General features: G+C 47.9%; 1 protein-coding gene across 3 annotated transcripts in view; it reads right to left on the bottom strand.

The window, feature by feature from the left end:
- ABLIM3 (actin binding LIM protein family member 3) overlaps positions 1–11,019 on the bottom strand; it is a 105,991-nt gene extending 94,972 nt beyond the window's left edge. For 2 of the 3 annotated variants that reach the window (XM_081091027.1, XM_081091025.1), the window contains exons 1-2: positions 10,843–10,998; positions 10,344–10,443 (exon numbers count right to left, since the gene is read on the bottom strand). In XM_081091027.1, the coding sequence (XP_080947153.1) occupies positions 10,344–10,356 (13 nt within the window). In that variant the 5' untranslated portion in view covers positions 10,357–10,443; positions 10,843–10,998. Of the gene's footprint in view, positions 1–10,343; positions 10,444–10,842 lie in introns of all 3 variants that reach the window. The other variant, XM_081091026.1, reaches the window with a different exon arrangement.
- Between the last annotated feature and the right edge of the window lie 13,892 nt (positions 11,020–24,911).

Genomic DNA, 24,911 nt, shown 5'->3' with positions numbered 1-24,911 from the left:
GGCTGTTTCCCCGGATTTCACAAAGCAGGGACAGACCTCCAGCTGCCCCACTCCTGCACGCCGAGAGCAGCCTGTTGTGGGAAGATTTGACACTTGGTGGAGGGTACTTCAGGTGCTTAAAATAGATCAATTGTGCCATTCGACTATTGCAATGCAGTTGTTTCATTGGCCTTGATGGTGCTGCTGAGGGCAAGAGATGACAGCCCATGGAGAAAGACCTGTGCTTTGCACAAAATTAAGCAGATGCCAGGAAGAAGCTTTGGAAATGATACAGGCAGTAGAGCGTGGAATTCTGCCAGGAGAGGGGGTGGGGCTGTTGCAGGAGAACATAGCAGCAACCACAGCACTGGGAGCAACAGGGCGGCAAAGTGGAGCCTGTCTGGACCCTCTTGTCTGCTTGGTGACACACTTAGGAAAGAGGCTAGAGACTTCTGTGTTCCAGGAGTCAATCCAATAGCATTGTGTGAAATTGCCAAGGGACCACCCATACTCTGAGGCGAACGCAAAACCAAGGTGAGGGGCTGGCTCTGACATCTGCCTACTGCCCCTTCAGTGCCCTGTTCCTGGCATGTTCGAGTCCTTCCACTGTTCTGGCGGCTCTTTCCCGGCCATGCTCCCCGTGATCCCTGTCCCCCCTTGAACACAAGCTTCAGACACTGTCTAATCAGGGTTCTGCGGAGCAGTGCTGCAACCTCTTCCTGCCCATGCAGCCGGGAATCACATTGTCCAGCAGCCCACATGGCTCCATTCCTTCCTGCCAAACTTGAGATCCACCCACCCCTCCCCCACCCAACTCTCACTCCCGTGGCTGTGCCTGTCGTCAACAACACTGGGAAGTCGTGGCAGCTGAGGAGGGGACGACTTCAGGTCATTTTGGAGAGGTCTCAATGACCAGATGTGGACACAGACTGAACGTGGGAGAGTGAGAGAAAAGGGAATGCACAAGGCCTACTTTCTAATTACTAATTTAGGTGAGTGGGCGGATGGAGGTTCTAGCAATCAACTGGAACCAAGATGTTGAAGCAGTTTTTCCCCTTTATTCTCTTTGAAGAATAAGTTTATTAAACTGTAGGTTTATGTAAGTTTATTAAGATTTAGGCTGAAATACATTGGAATACCCAGGTGGGCAACTTAGCAGATAGCCAGGAGAATGAGTCTAGAGCTAGAGGGGTCTTCATTGTAAAGAAAAAGAGAGCAAGCTTTGCATGAATAAATTAATTCATCAACTCTCTTTTGAGCACCGACTATGTGCCAGGCACGGTGCTTTGCTTTCTATGAATTATTTGCTACCCTGAAGAAAATCGGCCCTCAACTGAAGAAATGAGGTTGGCATTATCTACTTTCTCACCTTTCTTTCTCAAGCAGGAGAACTCCAGTTTGACAGAGGAGAGGTTTTGAGTAGTCGTATGGGGGTCAGTGTGTGGCCTTCCAGTAACCACGCCTTAGCTGGTGGGTGTGTAAACTGCCCTTTTTGTTACGGAGCTGCAGCTGTTGACTTGATGTCCTCAACTGCACCAGGCATGTCCCCTGTGCCAGAACAGCCACGGGAACAGTTCAGCCTCCCAGGGCACCTTCCTTTGGGCTGGAAAAGGTGCCCAGAGCTGGAACCAATTATCCAGAATTTCCTTCCTTCGGCCTGTGCCTCAACCCCTACTCCTAGGTTCCCCTGGAAACAAAACTGACCTCTGGGAGATGGGGCGGGACGTTGTTTGCCCAACTGTATCCAACAGGATATGATATCTCCCTCCTGGGAATAGCTCAACTGGGGAAATAAGGACATGCAATAGGGTTTTGCTCACTTCAAGAGGACCTCAGTAGCATGGCAGTGTTAATCAATTGCTAACTCCAGACAGGACTTTCTTTTGTAATAATTAACAGATATGCTGCAGTTTCCACATCTCTGTGTGAAGACACACTTCTCCGTGTTTGATGTTACATGGATCATCTACTAGACAGGCTTTAACAATTCAAATGCTTACAGCAGCAAGGGAACATAAAAACACTCAGCTGCTCTTGTGCAAGTTAATAGGAAGTGGTGGCGATAGTGGCACACTGGAGGCCAGTACCCGCACCACTGAAAACAGCAATCCGACTGACTGACTGTTGTCACACAGGAAAATGGAGCCAGGGATACAAGACCTTCTAGTTGTTTCTTTCAGAGAAGCTGTAAATCCTAATTTTGATTTTCTGATTTCTCAGTGTTGGTAGATGATTCAAATTCATTGAAAACCTGGTGTAGGGCAATTACAACATGTCCTGTCATGCTGGTCACCAGCTGGCCCTGTTTGATCTGTGAAGGCAAGGGCCATGTCTGTTATGTTGACTGCTGTGTGCCCAGCATCAGGCCCAGTGCGAGGTTGGCCAGTAAGTATTTGTTGAGTGAACAGATGAGTAAACCAATTCTTATTCCCCGTATTGGACATTCCCAGAGACTAGGCAGATTGAAAACCAGTACCATGACTGTTCATTCCATTACACTCTGAGATGTGACAGTTGTGCATAATGACCTGAACGGAGGGTCAGGTGGGGAGTGTGTGTTTTCTGCAGACAGACCAGCTGGGGGCTACCAAGCCACTGGGGACCTCCTACATGTGAACTCTCCCCTTCAGGTTCCCAGAGGTGGGGAAATTAGGGTTTAAACATCAAGAGTAGGCAGATAACCTTTGTGACATGTGTTTTAATAATAAACTATCACTAGGCCAGGGGAATAACCGATATTCAGGGGAAACAAATCCACAACAAAATCTTCTCCTGGGGGGTCATTTACTTAACAAATACTATGTTATGGCTAGAATTGTGTACCCCAAATTTATATTTTGGGGTCCTAGGAAATGTGACCTTATTTGGAAATAGGGTCTTTACAGAGGTAAGCAAGTTAAAACAAAGTGATTAGGGTGGGCCCTAATCCAATACCACTGGTATCCTTATCAAAAGGGGAAATATGGCCCTGGCTGGTTTGGCTTAGTGGATAGAGCGTCAGCCTGCAGACTGAAAGGTCCTAGGTTTGATTCCGGTCAAGGGCATGTACCTTGGTTGTGGGCACATCCCCAGTAGGGGGTGTGCAGGAGGCAGCTGATCAATGTTTCTCTCTCATCGATGTTTCTAACTCTCTATCCCTCTCCCTTCCTCTCTGTAAAAAATCAATAAAATATATTTAAAAAAGGGCGGGGGATATGGACACAGAAACACACATAATGGGAACATAATGTGAGGAGAGAAAGGAACAAGACCAAAGAAGGGGCCTGAGGACAGGAGGAAGCAGATGAAATGAGAAAGGATGGATCTTGGCCATTGTACATGGTATGCATGATGTTTCAACCTCAAGGATGAGCCAGCCCTGGGTTTTGTGCCTAGGAAAGCCATACCTTTCAGGAGCTCTGGTAGTTCCGACTATGTGAGGAGCACAGCATTTATGGGATACAGAATTGACTTGGGTGCTCAGGGCCTCTGGCACTCTGGGGTCAACTGCATCTCCTGTAGACCAAGGAGAGAGGCCTGGAACAGAATTTTCCTCATGGCCCTCAGAGGGGACCAACCCTGCTGAAAACTTGCTTTTGGACTTTTAGCTTCCAGAACTGTGAGATAATACATTTCTGTTTTTTAAGCCTCCCAGTTTGCAGTACTTTGTTATGGCAGCTCTAGCAAATTAATATACACTATTTTTATTTGTTTTATAGACACTTGTTATATGCCCAGGCACTGTTTTAAGCAATTCACAACTATTAACTTATTCATTCTTTACAAAAACTCTATGAGAGAGGTACTGTTAATATATTCCCTGTGATTATCACTAGAAGTGAAAGAGCTGAGGTACAGAGGGGGTAAGTGACTTGCCCAAGGTCACACAGCAAGTGTGAGGGCAGAACTGGAATTTGAATCCAGCTATTTAGTTCCATTCTGTGCCCTTAAGAGCTACAGGAGAACAATTTAATTGGCAAAGGTGCTTATATACTTCTGGCTGTTTTCTGTTCTTTTACAATGCTATCTGGCTAATGTTGGGTATCAGCCAGTTGTTGACCATTCACCACGGCAGATGTTATCTCAGCAAGATAAAGCTTTTGCCAGATAGGAAAGCTGGAGTTCAGAATTGATATCACTTCCTTTATGCAATACAACTACTCTTGAAATCACATTGTGATTTGCAGAGATGTGTTATAGTCATCATATTGTTCATGGTTTTTCAATTCTTCCTTACATTATTCCTCTGACACCCCCCCCCCCCCCCCCAGCCTCAAGTAATTGTTCGTCAACTATGGTTTCATTTGGGAAGCACTGTTCTTGTGTTTTTTAAAGCTCTGTCCTTATAAAGTATACAGTCATCTCTATTTTATCTATTTTGCAAATATAGAATGTTTGTAGAGGGCATCCTATGTGCTTGTATTTGTAAAAGCACCTTTTCTCAAGGAATTCTTTTTTTTTTAAATATATTTTATTGATTTTTTACAGAGAGGAAGGGAGAGAGATAGAGAGTTAGAAACATCGATGAGAGAGAAACATCGATCAGCTGCCTCCTGCACATCTCCCACCGGGGATGTGCCCGCAACCAGGGTACATGCCCTTGACCGGAATCGAACCTGGGACCTTTCAGTCCGCAAGCCGACGCTCCATCCACTAAGCCAAACCAGTTTCGGCGATCTCAAGGAATTCTTAGAGTTCCTGACATGGTCAGTGACATCAGCAGAGGAAAGTCATCATACTCCCTGTGCTGCATATTTAGTTCTGAACGCCCTGGCGCTCCAGATCCACTCTGCTCCCTTCTCCACCCTGCAGTGTACCCTGGGAGGCTGACCATGATGTGCCTTCCTTGCTCTCTGGCTCTTGGTTGGATTGAGCCAATGGGGAGCACTATAGGAGATCCGTGGGGTTGCCATGCAGGGGCTGGCTGCCTTTCGGGAGCCAGGGGCCACAGCTCCTGCCAGGCAGTCCTTACCCTATAGCATGCTGGGTCTCTGGGTTCCTTTATTTTTTATTTTTTGCCCATCAGGCCTGGGGACAGTTGTGATATGAGTGGTAATGAGCTGCTGTTACTATCCTCCTGGTACTGGACCATCCTCGCTTCTCCTCGTTTATTTCTCTACACCCTTCTTAAACACTTGCAAAGACTCCTTCTATTTAGCACCCTTCAAATTGCCCATCTGTTCCCTGCCAGGACCCTAACAGATAGACTCCTCTTCTCCTACTTCCTATTAACTCAATCAGGTGATTTTCTAAAGGATCTTTCCCCTTATTTCTATTCTTACAACCGTCAAAATCCTGGCCCTCTGGCTTTTCCTGAACTAGTGTGATTATCTCTCACCCAGGATCCTAACTTCCTGCATTGCCCTTTTCAACCCAGACCATATACAACAACAGGTTAATAATCTCCCTGAAAGCTGTGGCTTTCCTATGGACAGAACCTGGTGGTGGCTACAATACCCACAGCAAAACAGGCTAATTTTCAACCAGAGGGGTTGGCTCTGATGATACCATCATTGCAGAACTTTGCTCTACTCAGCAGCCAACTCAATTTCAGGTTCAGTTCCTTCCCTGAGATTCAGTGCCAGCGAGTTTCTCATGTTATTTCACTTAATCCTCACAACAACCCCTGTACATTGGCATTACTGCTCACATTTTACATACGATAAAATTCAGGCTCAGAGACAAGATCTATCCTGCTCAAGATCACAGAGAGAGTACACCAAAGGTCTTGCATTTGAACTTGGGAATATATAATTCAGAGCTCAGGTTCTTACCACCCCAGGATGGTGTTGCTTATCCCATGACATCTTTGTGGGGGTTGTATGACCCCTCAGTACTCTCTTCAACAAAACTTGTTGACATGCCAGTCCATGATAGAGACCCAGGAAGAGGTCAGAGGGCAGGAGGAAGGTGATGATGGCTCTAGGCACCCTTGTACACGGTATGCATGGTGCTTCAACCTCAAGGATGAGCTAGCGCTGGGTTTTGTACCAAGGAAAGCCATAGCTTTGAGGAGCTCTGCGAGTTCCGACCCAAATAAAGAACACAGCATTTTATGGGACACAGAAATGACTCTGGTGCTCAGGCGCTCTAGCGTTCTGGGGTCAACAGTCTCCCTTCGCTTTGGACCTAGAGGCTTTGGAAATCCTGGGCCAACGTGGGAATGGGAGACACTGACAAGGGATAACAAAAAACTTATTGTTGCCTAAGAATATGCACTTCAGATGGTGGTGCCCACATGGCTCTAGGGCAGTGGTTCTCAACCTGTAGGTCGAGACCCCTTTGGAGGTCGAACGACCCTTTCACAGGGGTCACCTAAGACCATCCTGCATATCAGATATTTACATTACAATTCATAACAGTAGCAACATTACAGTTATGAAGTAGCAACGAAAATAATTTTATGGTTGGGTCACAAGATGAGGAACTGTATTTAAAGGGCCAGAAGGTTGAGAACCACTGCTGTAGGGTTTTGTGAGAGCAAGGAATCTGGGGTCAGCTCCCTCCTTGCTATGTGGTTCAGGAAAATGACTTTGATGGTGTGTGATGACAGACTTGAGGCTCTGAAGGAACAGGATCAAGGTGCATGGAGAGTGCACATTAGGGGGATGCTACCTGGGCTGGGGAGCTGGGAGGGCTTCCGCAGCTCAGGAGGGTGAGGAGACCAGCTGGGGTGAGGCGGGAGTGGACAGAGGAGCAGGCACTAGAGGGAACGGAAGGAGGTATATGGGATGGGAACACAGAGAGTGGTGCAGTGTGGATGAGACAGGCTGTGAGCAAGGCAGGGCAAGCCACTTGGGACCTGCAGGTCTCACTGAGGGGTTTCCTCCCACATCTTAAGAGCAATGAACAATGAGCATTTGTAAAAAAAAATTTTAGAGATGGAGGAGGGAGAGAGAGAGAAACATTGATGTGAGAGAGACACATTGATTGGTTGCTTCCAGTTTGTGCCCTGAACCCAAAACCTAGTTATGTGCTCTTACCAGGAATCTAACCTGAAATCTCCTGGTGCACAGGATGAAGTTCCAACCATCTGAGCCACACCAGCCAGGGAAGGATCCAAATTTTAAGCAGAGTGTGATGTAGAGGGTGGATGGGGAGAATGGAAGGGGCTGGAGTGGATGACGGGAAACCAGTTGGTGGGCTGCCTCAGTAGGTCAGGAGACAAATGACAGATCCTTGGAATTAAGTTGGGCACAGGCCAGGGCAAGGAAAGGCTGGTGGTAGACCCAGCAGAGGCCAAGGTAGAGGCAATTGCTGTTTTCCCTTTCCTTCCGCTGAAGCTCTCTGAGGTGCTGTCTCAGTGTTTGCCCAGGGCTCCTGAGCCCTGCGTGTCCTGCTCATGCCTTTGGTGTCTTCTCCCTGCAGGGAGCTCTCCTTTCCCTCCCTATTGGCTCTGAGGGCCAAACCCCACCTGTTACATTCTGCAGGTCTGAACCACCACCCAACCCATCATTTTCAGAATTACCCCCTTCTCTCAAATTCCTGTCCTGAAGCTCAGCTGGATTTCAGAAGAAAGGAAAATGCACAAAAATGAAACAAGAATGCACACTAAGGTGTCGCTGAGTGAGCACTCCCCCGTTTTTGCCATCTAAGGCATATGTTTCTTATTGATAAAAACAATATACATATGTTTGCAAAGCATTTTTTCTCATAATCCAGTGTAATCCTGAAAATCACACTTCTGGGACTCCTCTCAACTTATGACGACGGAGTAACGTCCGAGAGGTTGAGCGATCATATTGTCATAATGCTTGCTACTGTCATGAAGCCAACAGTGGCAACTGCCAAAACAGCCACCGCAGCGACAACGACAGTCTGACCACCATTGCTGACATGATGCCAGCCATGCCCAAGGCACCACATTCTGAATTATACACAACACAGTAACGTGTCTCTCCATTCCACACCGAGGGAGAGCCTGTCATTCCCGTTTTGTGGATGGGACCACCATGCTGTGCACCACAGCTAATAAATGGAAAAGGAGAACTGGAACCCAGGACCACCTGATTCCAGGGACCAAGCTCTGTCAGCTCTCACACACTGTCCCAAGACTGCAGCCCCTCCACCTCCCCAGATGAAGTGAATTAGGACTCAATAATAAGCTCATGCTTTGCCCCCCTTCAGTGGTGACCTTGAACCATGGATTAGGAACGGTATGCACTGTCAAACTATCATGCATCCAAGAACCGTTCATAATCCAACTATTAGTTCCATGACTTGAAGAAGATATTGCAAACCTTTAGAAGATTTCACCTGTAAGACGGGGGTAATAATGCAGTTCCACAGGGTGGGCGTGAGAGTTTGGGGCGCTCATGCAGGTGAAATGCTTAGCACAGTGGCTGGGGGAGAGTGAGGACCCAGGAAACGGAAGGGAAAGAGAAGCTGAGTTTCTCTGAGGCTTCATTTCAGGCATGAGGATTAGGTTAAGAATGTCACATCGCAAAGGGGAGAGCATTTTTGCTTAGATCAGGCCGCCCCAGAGATGTCCTGTCAACACCCTGTTCCTATGTCCTCAGGACCCTGCCACACCTTCACTCCAGAGAGGTCTGATTTCTGCTCTCTCCACCTGCAGGCTCAGGGCTGGGAGGAGCCTCCGTGATGATGGAGCCCGGCCCCTGAGCCCGGAGCCAGTCTCTCTACAGTGCTGCCCAGAGAGCACTTCCTCTTATGGGGACTTCAGGCCGCCCAAGTCACTCTACTCTGTTTATTTCCCACTAATCTCCTGACTTAGAAAAAGTGTCTGGAATGACATTTCTGTCAGACCTCATCTTCTGCAGTATTCAACTCTATTGGTCATTCTTTCTTTTCTTTTTTTAAGTAAAATCTCTGTTTCATTCCTTCAAGAATACTCAGTGTTGCTAACAGGACAAGAAAGAATTCCTTACAATTCCAGAGAGAGAAAAGGGCAGGGTCAGTGGCTTATTTTACCTTATTTCTTAGCTCCTCGAAAAAAAGGTGAGCCATCTTTCTGTTCTGTCATTTAGTGAGAAAGGACTCTGATAGATACAGTTTTTGCTGGAGACAGTGAGAAGTGACAGGCTGTTCACATCTTTATTTGCCTGAAAGCACCAGATGCACACATGTGGCCCCTAAGTGACCGGGTCTACGGATTTCTGCCCTTTCCCCGAGCCTGGTGTGGAGCCAAAGCACCGTTCCAGGCTGGCAAAACCAGGAGGCACATTCTTTGGCTGAAAGAGGCAAAGCGAGTCCAGCCTCGCTCGCTCGCTTCGTGCAGCCATGTAATACACAATGGGAGGCAGCAGAGAGAAGTCATACAAATACATAGTAAAGAAATATTTCATTTCCATCACAGTGGTTTTCGCTCTTTTCCGTTCCTCCTTGCCAACAGCCTGGAAATGGAGGGAAGGTGAGGAAATAGTGGGTTTGGTCTGGACACAGTCTCAGAAGGTTCTGATTTCCCTGGTATTGTTACTCAGCTCTAGCTTTTTTAGAAGAAACTTGTAGGTTCTTATATTTGAAGGGTCTCTAATTCAACCCCTCTCATTTTACAGACCATCTGGGATGCAGAAAGGAGACTGATGAGAAAGTCAGAGACCCAAGGAAGTGAATGTTCCTAGGGGTCCCCCGGTTCAATATCCCCACCTGCTGCTGGAATGACCCAGCAAGCTCAGCTGATGAGGGAGCAGGAGGGGGCACTTGACCCAGACCTCCCCTTCAGGGTGGTGCCACAGCGGGTGCCCACGGTCTGAGGGACTCCAGTGATAAGAAATGGACTGGGCCTCTTTGTATTTCTGGCTCCATTTCTCAACAACTGGGGCCCAGCCTCGTAGCAAAATGTCTGGCCCCGGCTCTGCAAAGCAGTTGTTGCCTCTGGCATGTTAGAGGCCTTGGCCAAAGGGCTTGTCTCTCTTTCCTTCTGGGCATGGCTAAGCAGCCTACAGCGATGTGGAGAAAGCAGCTCCGGGCCCATGGGGCTGCAGGCACTCGGGAGAGGGATCTATTACAATCCCCAGACCCACCCCCTGAGGTCCAGCCTCCCTGCTCCTCCCAGCTCCAGGACCAGCCGGATCTCCGTGGCTTTCCAGCTGTGTGGAGAGAGGTCTCCTCGGAGCCTCCACAGTCAGACAATGGCCACACGACTGCTTCGGAGGCCTTCCCAGGCATTGCTAGAAGGAGACAGGCAGCCTTCCTTGCAGAGGCAAGTAGCTCTGCCAGCCGATAAAAATGAGCAAAATGATCATGGAAAGCCAGACCCCTGTTTCTCCGCGGGAGAGCACAGAGGGGACCATGAAGGAGGCTGGGGGCCATGTGTCCACCCAGATGCCAGCGTTCCTTCCTCCTTCCAGGCAGCCCTGGCGCAGGCTCCTGCACCTCCCGCCCCCACCCTGTTCCCATGGCGAAGGAGAGGAGGACCCACTTACTGCTCGTGTTCATGGTGATGCCTTTGCACTGGGTCTTTCATTCAATACGGAGGCCCTGGTTGCTTTTCAAATCTTCCGATCTTCCGGCCTCACTCATCACCTGGGGGGCGAAAAGGCAGTCCAGTGCCAGCTCTGCATCCTCAGGTGCCCTCTCTCCCTCTGCCGTCCCCTCTCAGTCTGGGCTGTAGCCACTGGCCTTGAAGGCGAGTGGACCAAGAGGCGCAGGTGAGAGCAGGGAGGAAGAGGAGGCGGGCAGAGCACGGGTGCCCGGGTCTTGGTGCGCGGGTCTTGCTGCCCTCGGACCCGAATCAGAGGCAGAAGCAGGGCTGGCGGCGCCTGACCGCACGCACCCCCAACTACTCCAGCCCAGCCGCTCGGGAGCCCAAAGGGGGTGTGGACCACAGGGAGGCAGGGCGGGGGCAGCGCGCGGGGAGCCGGCTCCTGGGGCAGCGCAGTCCCCGCCCGGCTTCGGAGAGCAGTGACCCGCCCCCGGACCCACCTTTCGGCCAGCGTCGGGAGCCAGAGGCCCCTGCCCGGGCCCCTGCGACCGGTTCATGAATCCTGTTTCTCGTCTGGGGTCTCGAATTCCAAGGCGAGCAAAGCGAAATAGGAGAGCTCGACATCCATGATGCGGGCTCGCGGGGTGGCAGTGCAGGGGGCGCGGCCGCTCGCTGCTGCCACCTGCTGGACGCGCCGACCGTATTCAGGCCCCGCCCCACCTGGGCTTCTCTCTGGGTCCCGGGGTGTAATGGGATGACTAAGGGGACCCTTGTGCCTTGGGGCCAGCAAGGGAGTGCTTGAGCTCTTGTCTCCCTCCCTCGGTCTTAGAGTCTAAGGGCTAGCTAGACAATGACCGGGAAATAAAGTAATACTGGGAGAGGCTGTGAAGAAGGCTTTGTAGGAAGACCGGTTTCACTTCCAACTCTGCTTCTGTCCAGCTTGGTCTTGACCGGGTCACTGCTGTCTCTGGCTGGCTCTCCTCGTGTGTAGAAGGGAGCAGCTGGACAAGCAAATGAGACATTGGGGGATTCTCCCAGCCTCCTAACTTATGTTACTATCTCCCTCTTAATGCTCCGTATCTCTGGTTCATTTGTGACAATTGTTTATCCTCTCTCTTCCCCACTAAAATGTTAGCACCATGAAAGTATGGGTCTTGTCAATGGGGTTTCCTATGGGATCCCCAATACCTAGAACAGTGCCTGGCACACAGTAGGTATCAATAAGTATTTGTTGACAGACACTCCAGGTCTCTTCTAGAGCTAATATTGTGCAGCCCTCAGAGTGGAAGGTCTAGGAACCCCCACCTTCAAACACTTCCCTGTCTGAGGCAAACAGCTGGTATGTGGCCTCATGACTCAATCTCACAGGTCCACCCAGTCTTTGTATGGCCAACTAGCTCTTATCCAAAGTGTTTTTGTTTAATTTAATTTTTGTAATTAGTTCACCTGGGTGTGTATTAGAGAAACCTATATTCTGATTTTTTGGGGTCATGAGTAATTCGGTGGGGTGGGGTTCTTTACAGTCGCCTATTTACCTTGTCATTTCCTGGATGGAATTCATGACCACAGAAGCATGACTTTTGAGTGTAGAAAAACAAGACTGAGAAGACACATGATCCCTGTCTATGAAATGACTCCGGTTAGAGCATGTGTTGAATCAAAAAGCTGTGAGCACTCAACCCCAACTTATAGACAAGGAAACAGTGTGTCAGAAAGGCTGAGCTACCTGCCCGAGGACACACAGCGACTGGTGGCAGAACTGGACCGGGTCTTCTCGTTTTAGCCTGGTCCCATGTGAGAATGAGTCGGAGCACCAGAGTCTCGGATGACAGGGTAGGGGTAGGTAGCCACCCTCTTAAAACTTGGAAAGAACACCTTTTAGGTAAATGCAATATTTCTGCCTTCCACATGGTGAAAAAGAAATTGATATGGCCATAACACCAAGATGGGATAGCGATGAAAGAATCTTCAGAGAATTTGAAGGGCCAGTGGATTGAAACACATTTTGGTAGCTTAATAGGATTTGTTTCCAATGGGGGTGGGGGATAACCCTAAACCTACTCACAACGGCTCTCAAAGTTTTGTTAGTACAACAACTACACGAGATACCTGTGAAAATGCAGATTCTCGGGCTCCTGAGTACTTGCTTTGCATTTTAAACAAGTGTCCCAGATGACTCCCAGACCACTGTTGGCTACTGAAAAGGGCAGAGGCCTAGAATTGCTGTGAAGATATAGTAAGTGATTAATAAATATTTAAATCATTCCAAAAGATTGCGCTTCCTTATTTGCTTCTACTGTTGTGTGCAACTTGCTAGGTGCCAAAGCTTGGAAAAAGGAATTTTTTTTTTTCTTGGAGAAAGTTTAGGTAAGTTAAATATAAATATGTAAAATGAACAAGACTGTTCAGTGAACATATGTAGTTCTCATCCAAAGTTTTAGTGTTCAGAAATTTTCTGATTGTAAGACATAGTCAAATAAAAGTTTAGTATTCATTCATTCATTCATTCATTCACTCATCCATCCAGCAGTCATTTATTGAATATTTACTTTGTGCTAAGCCCTATTCTAGCTCCTGGGGGTATAGTGGTGCATGGGAGGGACAAGGCCCAAACCCTCCTGGAGCATAAGTTTTATTTGGGAGGGGGCAGGGGATAGACAGTAATTAACTAAGTAAAGCTGAATATTAGGTAAACCCAGTGATGGCCTGGTTCAGAGGCCAGGAACTGCTTCCAGCCCGGCTGATTTTCAGTCCCAGTTTCATCACTTACTAGCTGTGTGACCTTGGACAAGATTCATTTGTAAAATGGGGATAAGGTGATACCTTCCTCATGAAATGCTGGGTGAATGAAAGTTGTTGGGGATAGTGATGACTGTAATCATTAGTATCATCCCTCTCTTATACCTACCCTCAGAGATGGTCCTGTCATTTTCCACTTATATCGGCCTTTCCATAGAGTGAGTGGTGGCCATGAAAATATGCCTTAGAATTTTCCAACTACAGGGGGCTTAATTGACTAGTTCTTCTTGTCGAGGGTTCTTTTAAAATAATAAAATCAGCTGGCTGCGGATGAATTCAGCTCTTTGGAGAGACCATTGAGCTTTGGACCACTCTAAAAGCCCCGAATTGCTTCTGTTGGGGAAACAATCTGAAAAATTATAAGGCTAGGAAGAAAAGGGTTAAAAGAAGCTTAAAAAGCGACACCCGTGAGGATGTCCACAACAATCGGAGAGGCGGGAAAGACGCAGGAGGAAGCCAGGGTGGGATTCTCGGTGGAGTGGGCTGTGAAAGTCATCAGGAAAGCAGAATCTTGGCTCTGCCCTTGCAGGAGAATGGGGGTGGACAAGCACAAAGTGGAGGGGCCCTTTGTTTGGGTTTGTTTTGAACTTTGAGACTCCAGAATGGAGATAAACAAGTCTCACTCGGAAACAGGCAAATGCTCCTGGACGTTAGAAAACCAGGTGGCAAAGCCATTGGGAGGCAAATCTGCCACCCTTTTCAAGGGGAAAGAGGAAACTTCGGGGCCAGCGTCAGCCTGGCTGCTCCTGGGCTGACGCCTGATGCTTCTCTCCTTTTGTTATGTGGGTTTAACAATATCACTTGGGCAAGGACAACATGTGAGAGATTTTGGCAGACATTTTATTTGAAGAAGAATTCAGGTTTTTTAGTTCATTCTTTCATTGACCCATCTTTCCTGACTTCCTGTCCCTAATTGGGGTTGTCTCTATTCCCCTCCCCACATTCTGTCCCCTCATTGCTATAATTTACTAACACAGGCCTAGGTCCCCAACTTTCCTTTCTTCTTGCCTTTCTCTTGTTCCCATCCAGCTCCTTTCTACAGTTTGTTGTTCACATCACTACTGGTGTGCGATTAAATAAGAAAAGAAAATTCCAGAAAAATATAACAGTATGTTCTTCTTAAGGATCATGTATACTTATGGGCATATTTATTTATGCAACACAATCCATATAATATATAATTTATAGAACATATAGAATGCACACAATGTAATATCTATATATATAAAAGGCTATAATATGCTAAGTGTCCCCTCGGGAGTTCAACTAGGAGACCAGGAATTTGATCGCTTGCTATGATGTGCACTGACCACCAGGGGGTGGCATGGAACATGGCAGGCAACCAGCAGCAGCTGGGGGTGGGGGGGAGGCGGGGGGGCAGGAGCACTGAGGTAGCGAGGGAAGGAGGAGGCGGGGAGGCAGCCAGGCCTAGAGACCCTACTCGTGTACGAATTTCATGCACTGGGCCTCTTTATTTATATAAAAGTATTTATATAAAAGTTAAATCTTTTCTTTTCTTTCTTTTTTTTTTTTTTTTTTTACAAATGGGACCCCATATATAGGTACTATATATACATATAACTATAGTGTTTAGCAAAAGACCTGGAAAAGCACACTCCTAGTTACCTTACTCAAGGTAAACTTTTGGATTATGTGGGTTTAACAAAATCACTTAGACAAGTACAAGACATGAGAGATTTTGGCAGCCATTTTATTTGAAGAAGAATTAAGGCTTTTTAGTTCATTCTTTCATTGACCCATTTATTGAATGACTTCTAATGGAGTGTTTATTCTGTGCCAAGCACAGTGCCTGGCAGAAACATGGGGGAGGAAACGATACAGAAATAAACACATGGATGTATGATTGTAAGCTGTAAAGTTAGCGAAGAGAGGGCAGTAATAGACACTAATAGAAGGATGTCTCATTCAACAGGTGACATTTGAGCTAAGGCTGAAGAAGAAAGAACAGCCAGTCTGAGTTGGGAGAGGTGGGGATGAAGGGAAGAGGGGGGTATGGAACTAAGCAGCAAAAGAGGGAATCACAGGTGTGAGGGCAGGCGAGACCGTCTGCTGGTGATAGTTCTCATGGAAGAGCTCAGTGGGGTGGAGATGACCAAGATCATGTTCAGGCTTAATGGGCCCAGGATGGAAGTGGCTCACTGGGCTGAGAGGTCAGAGGTCCTGCTCATAGTCCTGATGCGGCAGGATGTGAAGAAGGCCTGGAGCAGTGGGATAAAATGGTCTGGATTAGAGACCTGGCTCTACTCTTCATAACTGTGTGACCTTGGGCAAGTGACATAACCTCTCTGGGCCATAGATTTCTCATGTAAAGCAGAGATCATAGCAGTACCTACCTCACTGTATGTGTCAATAAACAACTTAGCGCAGTATCAGGCACCTAGTAAGTGCTCATACATACCTATGATGTGCCTTGGAACAACCTGACTGACTTGCCAGGTGACCTCCTCTGGGCCTGAGGTTCCACATTGATAACAGAGGGTTCGGCTAGACGACTCTCGAGGATCCTTTCACTGTAACGTTCTCGGTTCTCAGTGTCCTGCGGTCGGAGCTTGGCAGAAGGCCTCACCGCGTGCTAGGCCGCTGCAGGGTCCTTTGATCCCCCAAGGGCACCACTGGTCTGTGCTGAGATCCAGGTCCTGAGCAAAACGTGGGCTTCCCCCAGGAGAGGGAGCCTCACATGGTGCTCCCTCCACACCTGCGCCCCTGTCCTCCCTGGAAAAGCCTGAAGCCTAGATGGAGTTAGCAGGACACAGGCCTGTTTTTCTAACTAACAGCTTTGTGCTGGAGCCATGCTTTTCCTCTTGTTCCTCACATTGTTGCTTGGAGAAATGTTTCTTAAAAAATCAACTGGGTAGCCCTAACCGGTTTGGCTCAGTGGATAGAGCGTCGGCCTGCGGACTGAAGGGTCCCAGGTTCGATGCCGTCCGATCAAGGGCATGTACCTTGGTTGCGGGCATATCCCCCGTAGGGGGTGTGCAGGAGGCAGCTGATTTTTGTTTCTAGCTCTCTATCCCTCTCCCTTCCTCTCTGTAAAAAAACCAATAAAATATATTTTTTAAAAAATCAAAGGGGTATGCATATATGTATAACCCATGGATGTAGACAATAGTGTAGTGAAGGCCTGGGGCGGGGGCGGGGCAGGTTAGGAGGTGTCAATGGGGAAGAAAAGGGGACGTATGTAATACTTTCGACAATAAAGATTTAAAAAAAAATCAAAGGGGTTCCTGTCTTTGGGAAGCTTCTGGGGGGAACAAAGGAACTGGCTTTGAGATCAGAGTGTTGGGGGCTGCAAGGGAGCTCCAGGCAGAAGGTCCCACCGCGGGGTTCTGCTGGGGCTTTAAATTCACATCCTACCACAGTCCCAGCCTCCTTCCTGACAGAAGCAAGAAGCTGGGGCGGAGCCAGCTCCGGATGGGAATCTGGAGATCTGAGAGCTGGACTCAGCCCTGCCATTCCCTTGGCCACGCTGCTCTTGGCTCACTTTCCAAATTCATATCTAAAAGGGACCTCAGTGAGCCTTCTGTCCTGGTCTTCCATTTTGCAGATTAAGAGAGGGAGTCTTACTCATTATGCACCAATAATTTCTCTTCTGCCTACAGTCCTGTGGGCCGTGTCCTCCTCTGCTGTGCTTCCCTTGAGTAAAGCCATCATTTCCAGTCAACTCCTCGATTCCCCAAGTCCCGTCGTCTCCTGGGAGCTGTCCTCTGCGCTCCTCTAGCACCTGCCCAGGTCAGCCATTGGGGCCCACCTGACCTCATGCTCCTTCTCCCTTTGGCTCCCTGCACAGAGGGATTCCATGGCTTCCCAGGGAGTTTGCTCATCGTGGGAACTTTACACACTGTTCTCCACACCTGGTTTCTCTTCCCCTGCTCCTTTGCAAAGTTGGAATCCCCTCTCCTCCAGGTCTTAGCTTAATGGCCAGCTCCCTAGAGAGGCCTCCCGTGACCAGCTAACTCTAGTGTCCCAGAGAGTGTATTTAATTAATGGGTGGAGTAAACGCCTTTCAGACACCATGGACTTATTCATCTCTTCTCAGAGTTCAGTTACATTAATTCCCATGTCCTCTTCCCCCAAACTTGGCTCTCTTCCCTCTTCATTCACGTGGCTTTTGAAGACCTAAATTTTATCTCTGCACATGGTCTCCCACCAAATCCTTTAGAATCTGCTGAGAACTCTTGTCTCGCTTAGTTATGAAGCCCCACAGCTGGGGCGTCCAGTGTTGCCTTGCGCAAGAGGAAAGGACGGAGTCAGAAGACCCGGTTCCTGGGTTTAATCTCACTTCCTAGCTACGCGACCTTAGGCGACCAATGAATTCTTGCGTGTCAGTCTACTCTGATGTAATGTGTAACAGTATCCCTTAAACATCAGCGTGATAGGTACTGCAGGGATCCCTTTCCTGCGTGTGTCTTGGGGTGATTCTAGGAACAAAACGAGAAACTGTGTGCGTTGTAAAACTAAAGTCTATGCAAAGGAGGTGGTGATTATTTTTGTCCTCATCTCACTAGAAATTAGAGATTTAAACGCAGGCATTTTCACAGAATGTGCAGAAGGTGACGTCATATCCCCTGATAGCCAGGAAGGCCGTGGCAAAGGGCAACCAGAAGGCAGCGGAATGGATGTGGCGCTAGTCATTTCCTCAGGAACACTAGGGAAGCGCGTTCCGTGCTCGGGGTGATGCACTGCAGTCCACGGGCCCCCCTGCAAGTGCCTTCTAACGTCTGAGAGGGAACTGAACCCCTGCTTGTGGGGGAACCTCACAGCTCCACTCCCTGGGAGCACAGAGTTCTAGGTCGCCATCACTGGGAGAGTTCATCAAATGCGCCCCTCCCTCTATCAAGTCCCAGAGGCGTTGGGAATTGAGTAACTCCATGCAGTGAGTTCACGGTGAGGGCAGTGACGAAAAGAAAGGGTCTCTGGGGTCTAGATGGCCAGTAGGTGCTTAGGAATTCCCGTGGCTGATTCCCTTTGGGAGCTGCATTTGAGAGTCACGTCCCCTGTCTGCCTTAGGGGAACATTCACAAAGTGGACAGAGAAGAGCTTTCAATCGAGTGCTGTTTAGTAATGCAGAGAGGATTGGAAGCACTTGAGATTGCAATTCATGGGGAGATAAACTGGGGCCTATCTTACCAAAGAGCATTACACAGCAATTAGCAAAATGAGGTGAGTGTTCATGTTGTGACCTGGAAAGCTCCTTAAGACCCACTGTCTGGTCGGGGTAAAGAGAAGTTGCAGCCATTACAGGCAGTACACTACAGTTTGTGGAAACAAACCCATAAAAACCGCACCGTCTCCTTTTGGGCGTACACACATATGCATTTTAAGGCATAAGAAACAGTCGGGAACACTATTCACTTAATTGATAATAGTTTTTAGCTCTAGATGGGATAGAGGTGCAGGGACTGACGAGATGTCAGGATTGGAAGAGATGAGTCTAAGCCAAGGGTGGGCAAACTTTTTGACTCGAGGGCCACAATGGGTTCTTAAACTGGACCGGAGGGCCGGAACAAAAGCATGGATGGAGTGTTTGTGTGAACTAATATAAATTCAAAGTAAACATCATTACATTAAAGGGTACGGTCTTTTTTTTTTTTTAGTTTTATTCATTTCAAATGGGCCGAATCCGGCCCGTGGGCCGTAGTTTGCCCACGGCTGGTCTAAGCCTTAGGGACCATGTTTTTTTCATTTCATCTCTTTCCTTTTATTTTTTTTTAAATAAGGATAATGTATCCATCAGCTCTTGTGTTATTAAAAATTAATAGTAATTAATTAATAAATAATAATTAAATTAATAATAATTTAAAGAATCTGCCTTCGCCTCTATTGAACCCTTCCTCGGTGCTGGCAGGGCTGCTTCATGACCCTTGTATGTGTCACGGTTACCAAAGGGAAGGGAAGTCCACTTTCCATTTTGATGCCGTCCAGCCACCCTGCTCCTCAGGGCTCCTTTGGCCTTTGGAGGCCTGTCCCGGGCTAGGTCCTGCGTGGAAGCACAGTGTGGCCATGGTCCAGTGTGGCAGGGTCCTCCTGTAACCACTCTGGCGAGTCAGCATGATGGAGGGGCCTGCACAGCACCGGTGATACAGAACCATAAAAGCAGGGAGCCTGGAGGCCCCAGTTGGACTCTCAGTCCTGTTTCCACCTTCCAGAGGGGCCTTGGGCAGGTAGGTGCCTGTAGCCCCAGCCTGTGCCTTGCCCACGGCTACCACCTCCCCTCCTGGCATCTCCCCTTGCCCACTCTCTTCCAGCAACACAGGCTTCCTTTCTGTTCGCTCTGCCTCCCACACTTGCCTGGGGTGGCTGTTCCTTCTGACTTGAACCCCCTTTCCTCTGACTTCCATGTGACTGGCTCCTTCTCATGGTTCAGAGCTCATCTCCAGTGAATGTTGTTTCCTAGTGAATCCTGCTAAGCTGTCCTTCCCCCATCAGTCCCTCTCTGCCACGGTGTATTGTTTATTTCCCCCAGAGCATGGAACCCCCCAGAAGTAATGTTGTACAATTCATTTGTGCACTTTTACGGGCTGTGTTGTCCACTGGAAGGTATGTGCATTAGGAGCGGACACCTGGTCTGTCCAAGGACCAAGCATGGCATCTGGCCCACAGTCCGTGCTCAGGAAAGATCGCTTGGATGAATGTGAAGTGCACTTGGAGAAGGCCTCCACGCTTCCTGCCAGTCCTTACAGTCAGGGCTCAAATCCCCAAGCCAGGCAGGGTTGAACCAGGAAACAAACCCCTGGCTCCTCTTCCCAAGTTGGGCACCGTGAGGCTGAAGGTGTGGGGCCTGTTGCTTGATGCCCAGGGGCTCCAGTTGGCTCATCTCAAAGGTGAACGGATTGGACTAGATCAGCCGTGGGCAAACTACGGCCCGCGGGCCGGATTTGGCCCATTTGAAATGAATAAAACTAAAAAAAAAAAAGACCGTACCCTTTTATGTAATGATGTTTACTTTGAATTTATATTAGTTCACACAAACACTCCATCCATGCTTTTGTTCCAGCCCTCCAGTTCAGTTTAAGAACCCATTGTGGCCCTCGAGCCAAAAAGTTTGCCCACCCCTGGAGATGCTCCTCTTCAGCTCCAGGCTCTCACCAGCGATAAAATATAAATGGCTTTGGTCCACGTGCTCAATCAAGATATATGCTTGAATACACTTTCTTTACTATGCTCCTAATGTCAGTCCTCCCCCCACCTTTTCCTCTGACTCATAAAAAATGGAATACAGCGCGTGTGGCAGTTTGTTCTCTGGCGCTCTGTGATACAGGCCTTTATGCAAAATTCATTATTGAATCAAAGGCTGCACTTTTCTCTCCTCATTTGTTTCTTTGCTCTCCAAACAATTTTCAGCGTTGACATCTTTATTGGTGTCTTTGGGCCCTTTAGCAGGATGCAAATGCTGTGTATCTAGTCACTGGGGCTGTGTTCGGAGTGTGACTAAGTGGGCACGTGGAACAGGATGGAATGCTCGTCCCAGCGCTGCTCCTTCAGGCACATGGAGCGGGGAGAGAGGGGCGGGCTCCTGATTTGCCACCCAGCAGGAGGGAGCCGCTCAGCGTGGTCTCTGGGGCCAGGTTCTGATTTCAGCGCTGCGCCTCCTTTGCAGAGGTAACAGAGCAGGTGCCCTTGATTTGGAGGCCTGAGGCCAAAAGCTCAACAAAGCCTCTTTCTTGGGAGCTCGCTGTGTGCTGTGCAACAGGCACGGTGCTGAGGACTTTGCATCCATTATCTCATTTAGCTTGAATTTTTCCAAGAGCCCTGTGAGGTAGGAATTGTTATTACCCCTCTTTTTCAAATGAAGAATCAGCGGCTTAGAGAGAGAGAGTAAGTAGAACATCTAAGCTCATGTAGTGGTGGAGCTGAGATTTGAAGCCCAGTGGTCTGATGCCAGAACCTACAGTCTTCCCACAACCAATACTGTACACCACGTAGCAAAGGACATTACACATATCCCGGAGTGCTAGTTGGCTCTGCCAGGACAAGGTACAGCTAATAATAGTAACCCCTAACATTCAAGTCTCTAATCAAGAATTTAAAATAGCAACCAACATCAGAATGAATAAATGATTGTTATAAGGAAGTAAGGTCCCATTTATTTCTTCCATAAACATATAACCACTTACTATGTGCCAGGAGAATGTATATACTTTGCTGCCACAAGTAGAGATAGTTCCTGTCCTCATGGGGCTTATGGCCATTTGATGTCTGAGAAATTAAAGTTGAGAAATTTGTATAACCTGTCCAATTGTGTCCAGCTTGCCATCAGCAGAACTGGCATTCAAACCCAACCACTGGACCCTTCAGCCACTAAACTTCCCTGCCCAATGGGAAGGTGTCTAATTTGAGTGGCTGCCTATATTATTGGTCTTTTCCCTGATCTGTGGAAATACTCAAATAATCACTCAATAAGTTGCCAAAGATTTGGATCAGTATGAGTTGTACAGAGCAGGTTTTCTTGACAGTGGCACCACTGAAATTTGGGCTGGATAATTTAAACAAAGGGACTTGAGTAATGAAAAAATCAAAATGAAACACTCATACAAAATTTTCCTTTGCTCTAAGCCAATATAGTTTTGCATACATGGGACTTATGTCATGTTGGAGGTTAGCACCTCAAAATCTCACTCAGTTAAAATCATTCTTGGAATGACTTGGAAGCCGGGAGCTAAGGGATGAGATCATAGTTTCCTCAGGTGAGTTTGAAGTTAATTGATGGGCTTAGTTTAGGGGGCATGTATGATCAATATGTGTCTTTAAACACTAGAGTGGCTCTCAGTGGGGAGAGATGCTCACACAGGGAAAGGCAAGGATTGAAGCAGGTAGCAGTTCCTTGCTCCCATCTTGTGCTCATTGAGGTCTCTCCATGGAAGGGAGTGGCAGTGGGTGACATAGGCTACTACTTCTCAAAGTGTGGTCTGTGGACCAGCAGCCACTGCATCACCTGGGAGCTTGCTGGAAAATGCAGAAGTCAGGCCCTGCCTCGGTTCTACAGAATCAGAATCTGCATTTTGATAAGATTGCCAGATGGGCCCAGCTGGTGTGACTCAGTGGTTGAGCATCAGCTTATGAACCAGGAGCTCACGGTTCGATTCCCGGTCAGGGCACATGCCCAGATTATAGGCTTGATCCCTAGTGTGGGGCGTGCAGGAGGCAGCCAGCCAATTGATGGTTCTCTCTCATCATTGATGTTTCTCTCTCTCTCTCTCCCTCCCTCCCTCCCTTCCTCCCTCCCTCCCTCTCCCTTCCTCTCTGAAGTAGTAATCTATGGTATTCAAATACACTTTAAGAATTTAGAACCAGCCTATGATTTAAATGGTTTTCTCTTATTCACTCTTACTTTTGTTGACTGTGCATACATAAGTATGTGGATCAGTTTGTTCCTCTTGTTTGTTTAACTGCTATAGGAATGTGGTTTGTGTAGGTGAGAAGCATCTGGACTTTATTATTAGGCAGAATTGGTGAAGGTGGAGCTGAGGTTTGGGAATGAAGGTTGTGGGGTGTGTGTGTGTGTGTGTGTGTGTGTGTGTGTGTGTGTGTCTGTGTTTCTGGTACATGTTCTCTTAAAAGTTAAACTTTAAAAAATTATTTAATAAGAAAGAGAGAGAGGGAGAGGGGGGGGGGAGAGAGAGAGAGAGAGAGAGAGAGAGAGAGAGAGAGAGAGATACTTGTTGTTCCATTTACTTATGCACTCGTTGGTTGATTCTTGTATGTGTCCTGAGTGGAGATCAAACTGCAACCTTGGAGAACCGGGACTACGTGCTAACCAACAGAGCTACCAGGCCAGGGCCTCTTATAAGTTTTAAAGGGTGAACCTACTGTATATGATTCCTTCCCTCTCATCCCCCTTTCCTCCCAACGAATGTGTGGAAAAACCTACACCTACCAATTGTTAGAAATATGATCTTAGAGAAGTCACCTGACTTCTCACACAAAGGCCTGCTGCTTCACAGGCATGGAACTACGGTTTAAGGAGTCGATGACTTTGGAGGAGCTTCATAAATGGTGGCCTCCTGTACAATTATAGGTTGTTATTTGTGATCACTGTATGCAGATTATTTTCTCTGCAGCTCAAATGCCCTGCCCGTGCTGCCCCCTGCTGGTGAAAGCTTTAAATTAATTTTGGTGTGGATCAAATTAAGAAAGGAGAGCCCAGCCTTGAGGATCCTTGAAGTCTATACACCTGCCCCCGCCCCGTGAAAGGAACCCCTGGGGCAGCATTGACCAACATTTCAGCTAATCAGAATCACTGAGAAGGTATATAAAACATTTCCAGGTCCCTCTTTCAGGGGCTTCAGTGATTCACCGGACAGGACAAGGTCTGGGAACCTGCATTTTGATGAATCTGTCCAAGTCGGAAGTGCAGACAGGTGTGCAACCTGTTTCAGAAGCACTGGTCTGTGGCATGTTTCTCAAGGTGTAATTCTAGAACTGTCTCCTGAGTAAATGTGGGCTACAATTGAAGGATAGTGAGTGAAATGAGAGAGGGGCCAGTGCCTCCATGCTGTATATTGGACAGGACACCTGGGGACTGATTTGGGCATATTCTTTCCACGTGAACTTGGCCAAAGTCCCAAGGAGCAAGATTGGCACAGTGTGGGGACTCAGCCATGTCATATAGGGAAGAGGGGAAGGGACAGAAAGAAGACATGTTTGACTTGCTCAAGGTCACACAGGAAAAGATTGAGACAGAGCCACTTATATTTCCCTCATCACTAAAATAGATCCATTAGACCAGTGGTTCTCAACCTTCTGGCCCTTTAAATACAGTTCCTCATGTTGTGACCCAACCATAAAATTATTTTCGTTGCTACTTCCTAACTGCAATGTTGTTACTGTTATGAATCGTAATGTAAATATCTGATACGCAGGATGGTCTTAGGCGACCCCTGTGAAAGGGTCGTTCGACCGCCAAAGGGGTCACGACCCACAGGTTGAGAACCGCTGCATTAGACTATGAAGACAAAAATCATAGCTGAGTCCCCACACCTTGTAGGTGAATGAATGGATCCCCATCATCAGGCTGAGGTGGTCCTTTCCCTACACATCCAAAGTCACATACGTGGTGTGATTTTGTACATCAATGTGACCAGGCTGTGTGACCAGGTCTCTTCAGTTTTTGCTTTGTAATGTGTATTAAAGATCCTTCCTAGACTCCACGTGTAGACTGGCTTCATTCTTTTTCATTGATGACTAAACACACCATCATTACTTGACCCTTTCCATATTGATGGTCGTTTACGTTCCTTCCATTTCTCAGGACTTCCTGCCGTGCAGCCTGCCCAGACCTCTGGTTGCCCAGGCGAGAGGAAAGACAGCTGAGGTGGACTCACTGGGTGGGTAGAAGGGCTCCTCCTTCCTACCCCACTCACTGGGTCGGATGCCTGAAAACCTGAATTTCCCAGAAAGATAAGCTGGGCTGAGAGAAATTCCTTTCCCTGGGAGTGGTGGGGAGAGTCAGTCCTGGCTTGTATTTTGCGCTTGACACACACACACCCTGCCCCAGCCTCTCCCCATGGAACTTAATTGTAGAACATGACTGATTAGTGTTGGCATGTTTTGTGGAAGCACAGGGAACTGAGAGTCCTGAGTTCTAATATAGGCTTTGCCACAAAATTGCCTGAAAGTATTGAATGAATGATGTTGTCTTTATGAGACTCAGTTTCTTTACCTTTAAAATGGGTTGAGACAAGAACAATGCATAGAGGAGTGGAGAGATCACTGTCTAAGGACGCATTCCCTGCTAACCTTTCAGGCTGAG

This window comes from Myotis nattereri (assembly GCF_964212035.1).
Source record: "Myotis nattereri genome assembly, chromosome: 5".
Lineage (NCBI taxonomy): Eukaryota > Metazoa > Chordata > Mammalia > Chiroptera > Vespertilionidae > Myotis > Myotis nattereri.
The sequence above is the reverse complement of the archived record's forward strand: the minus strand, read 5'-3'. Positions and strand labels throughout refer to the sequence as shown.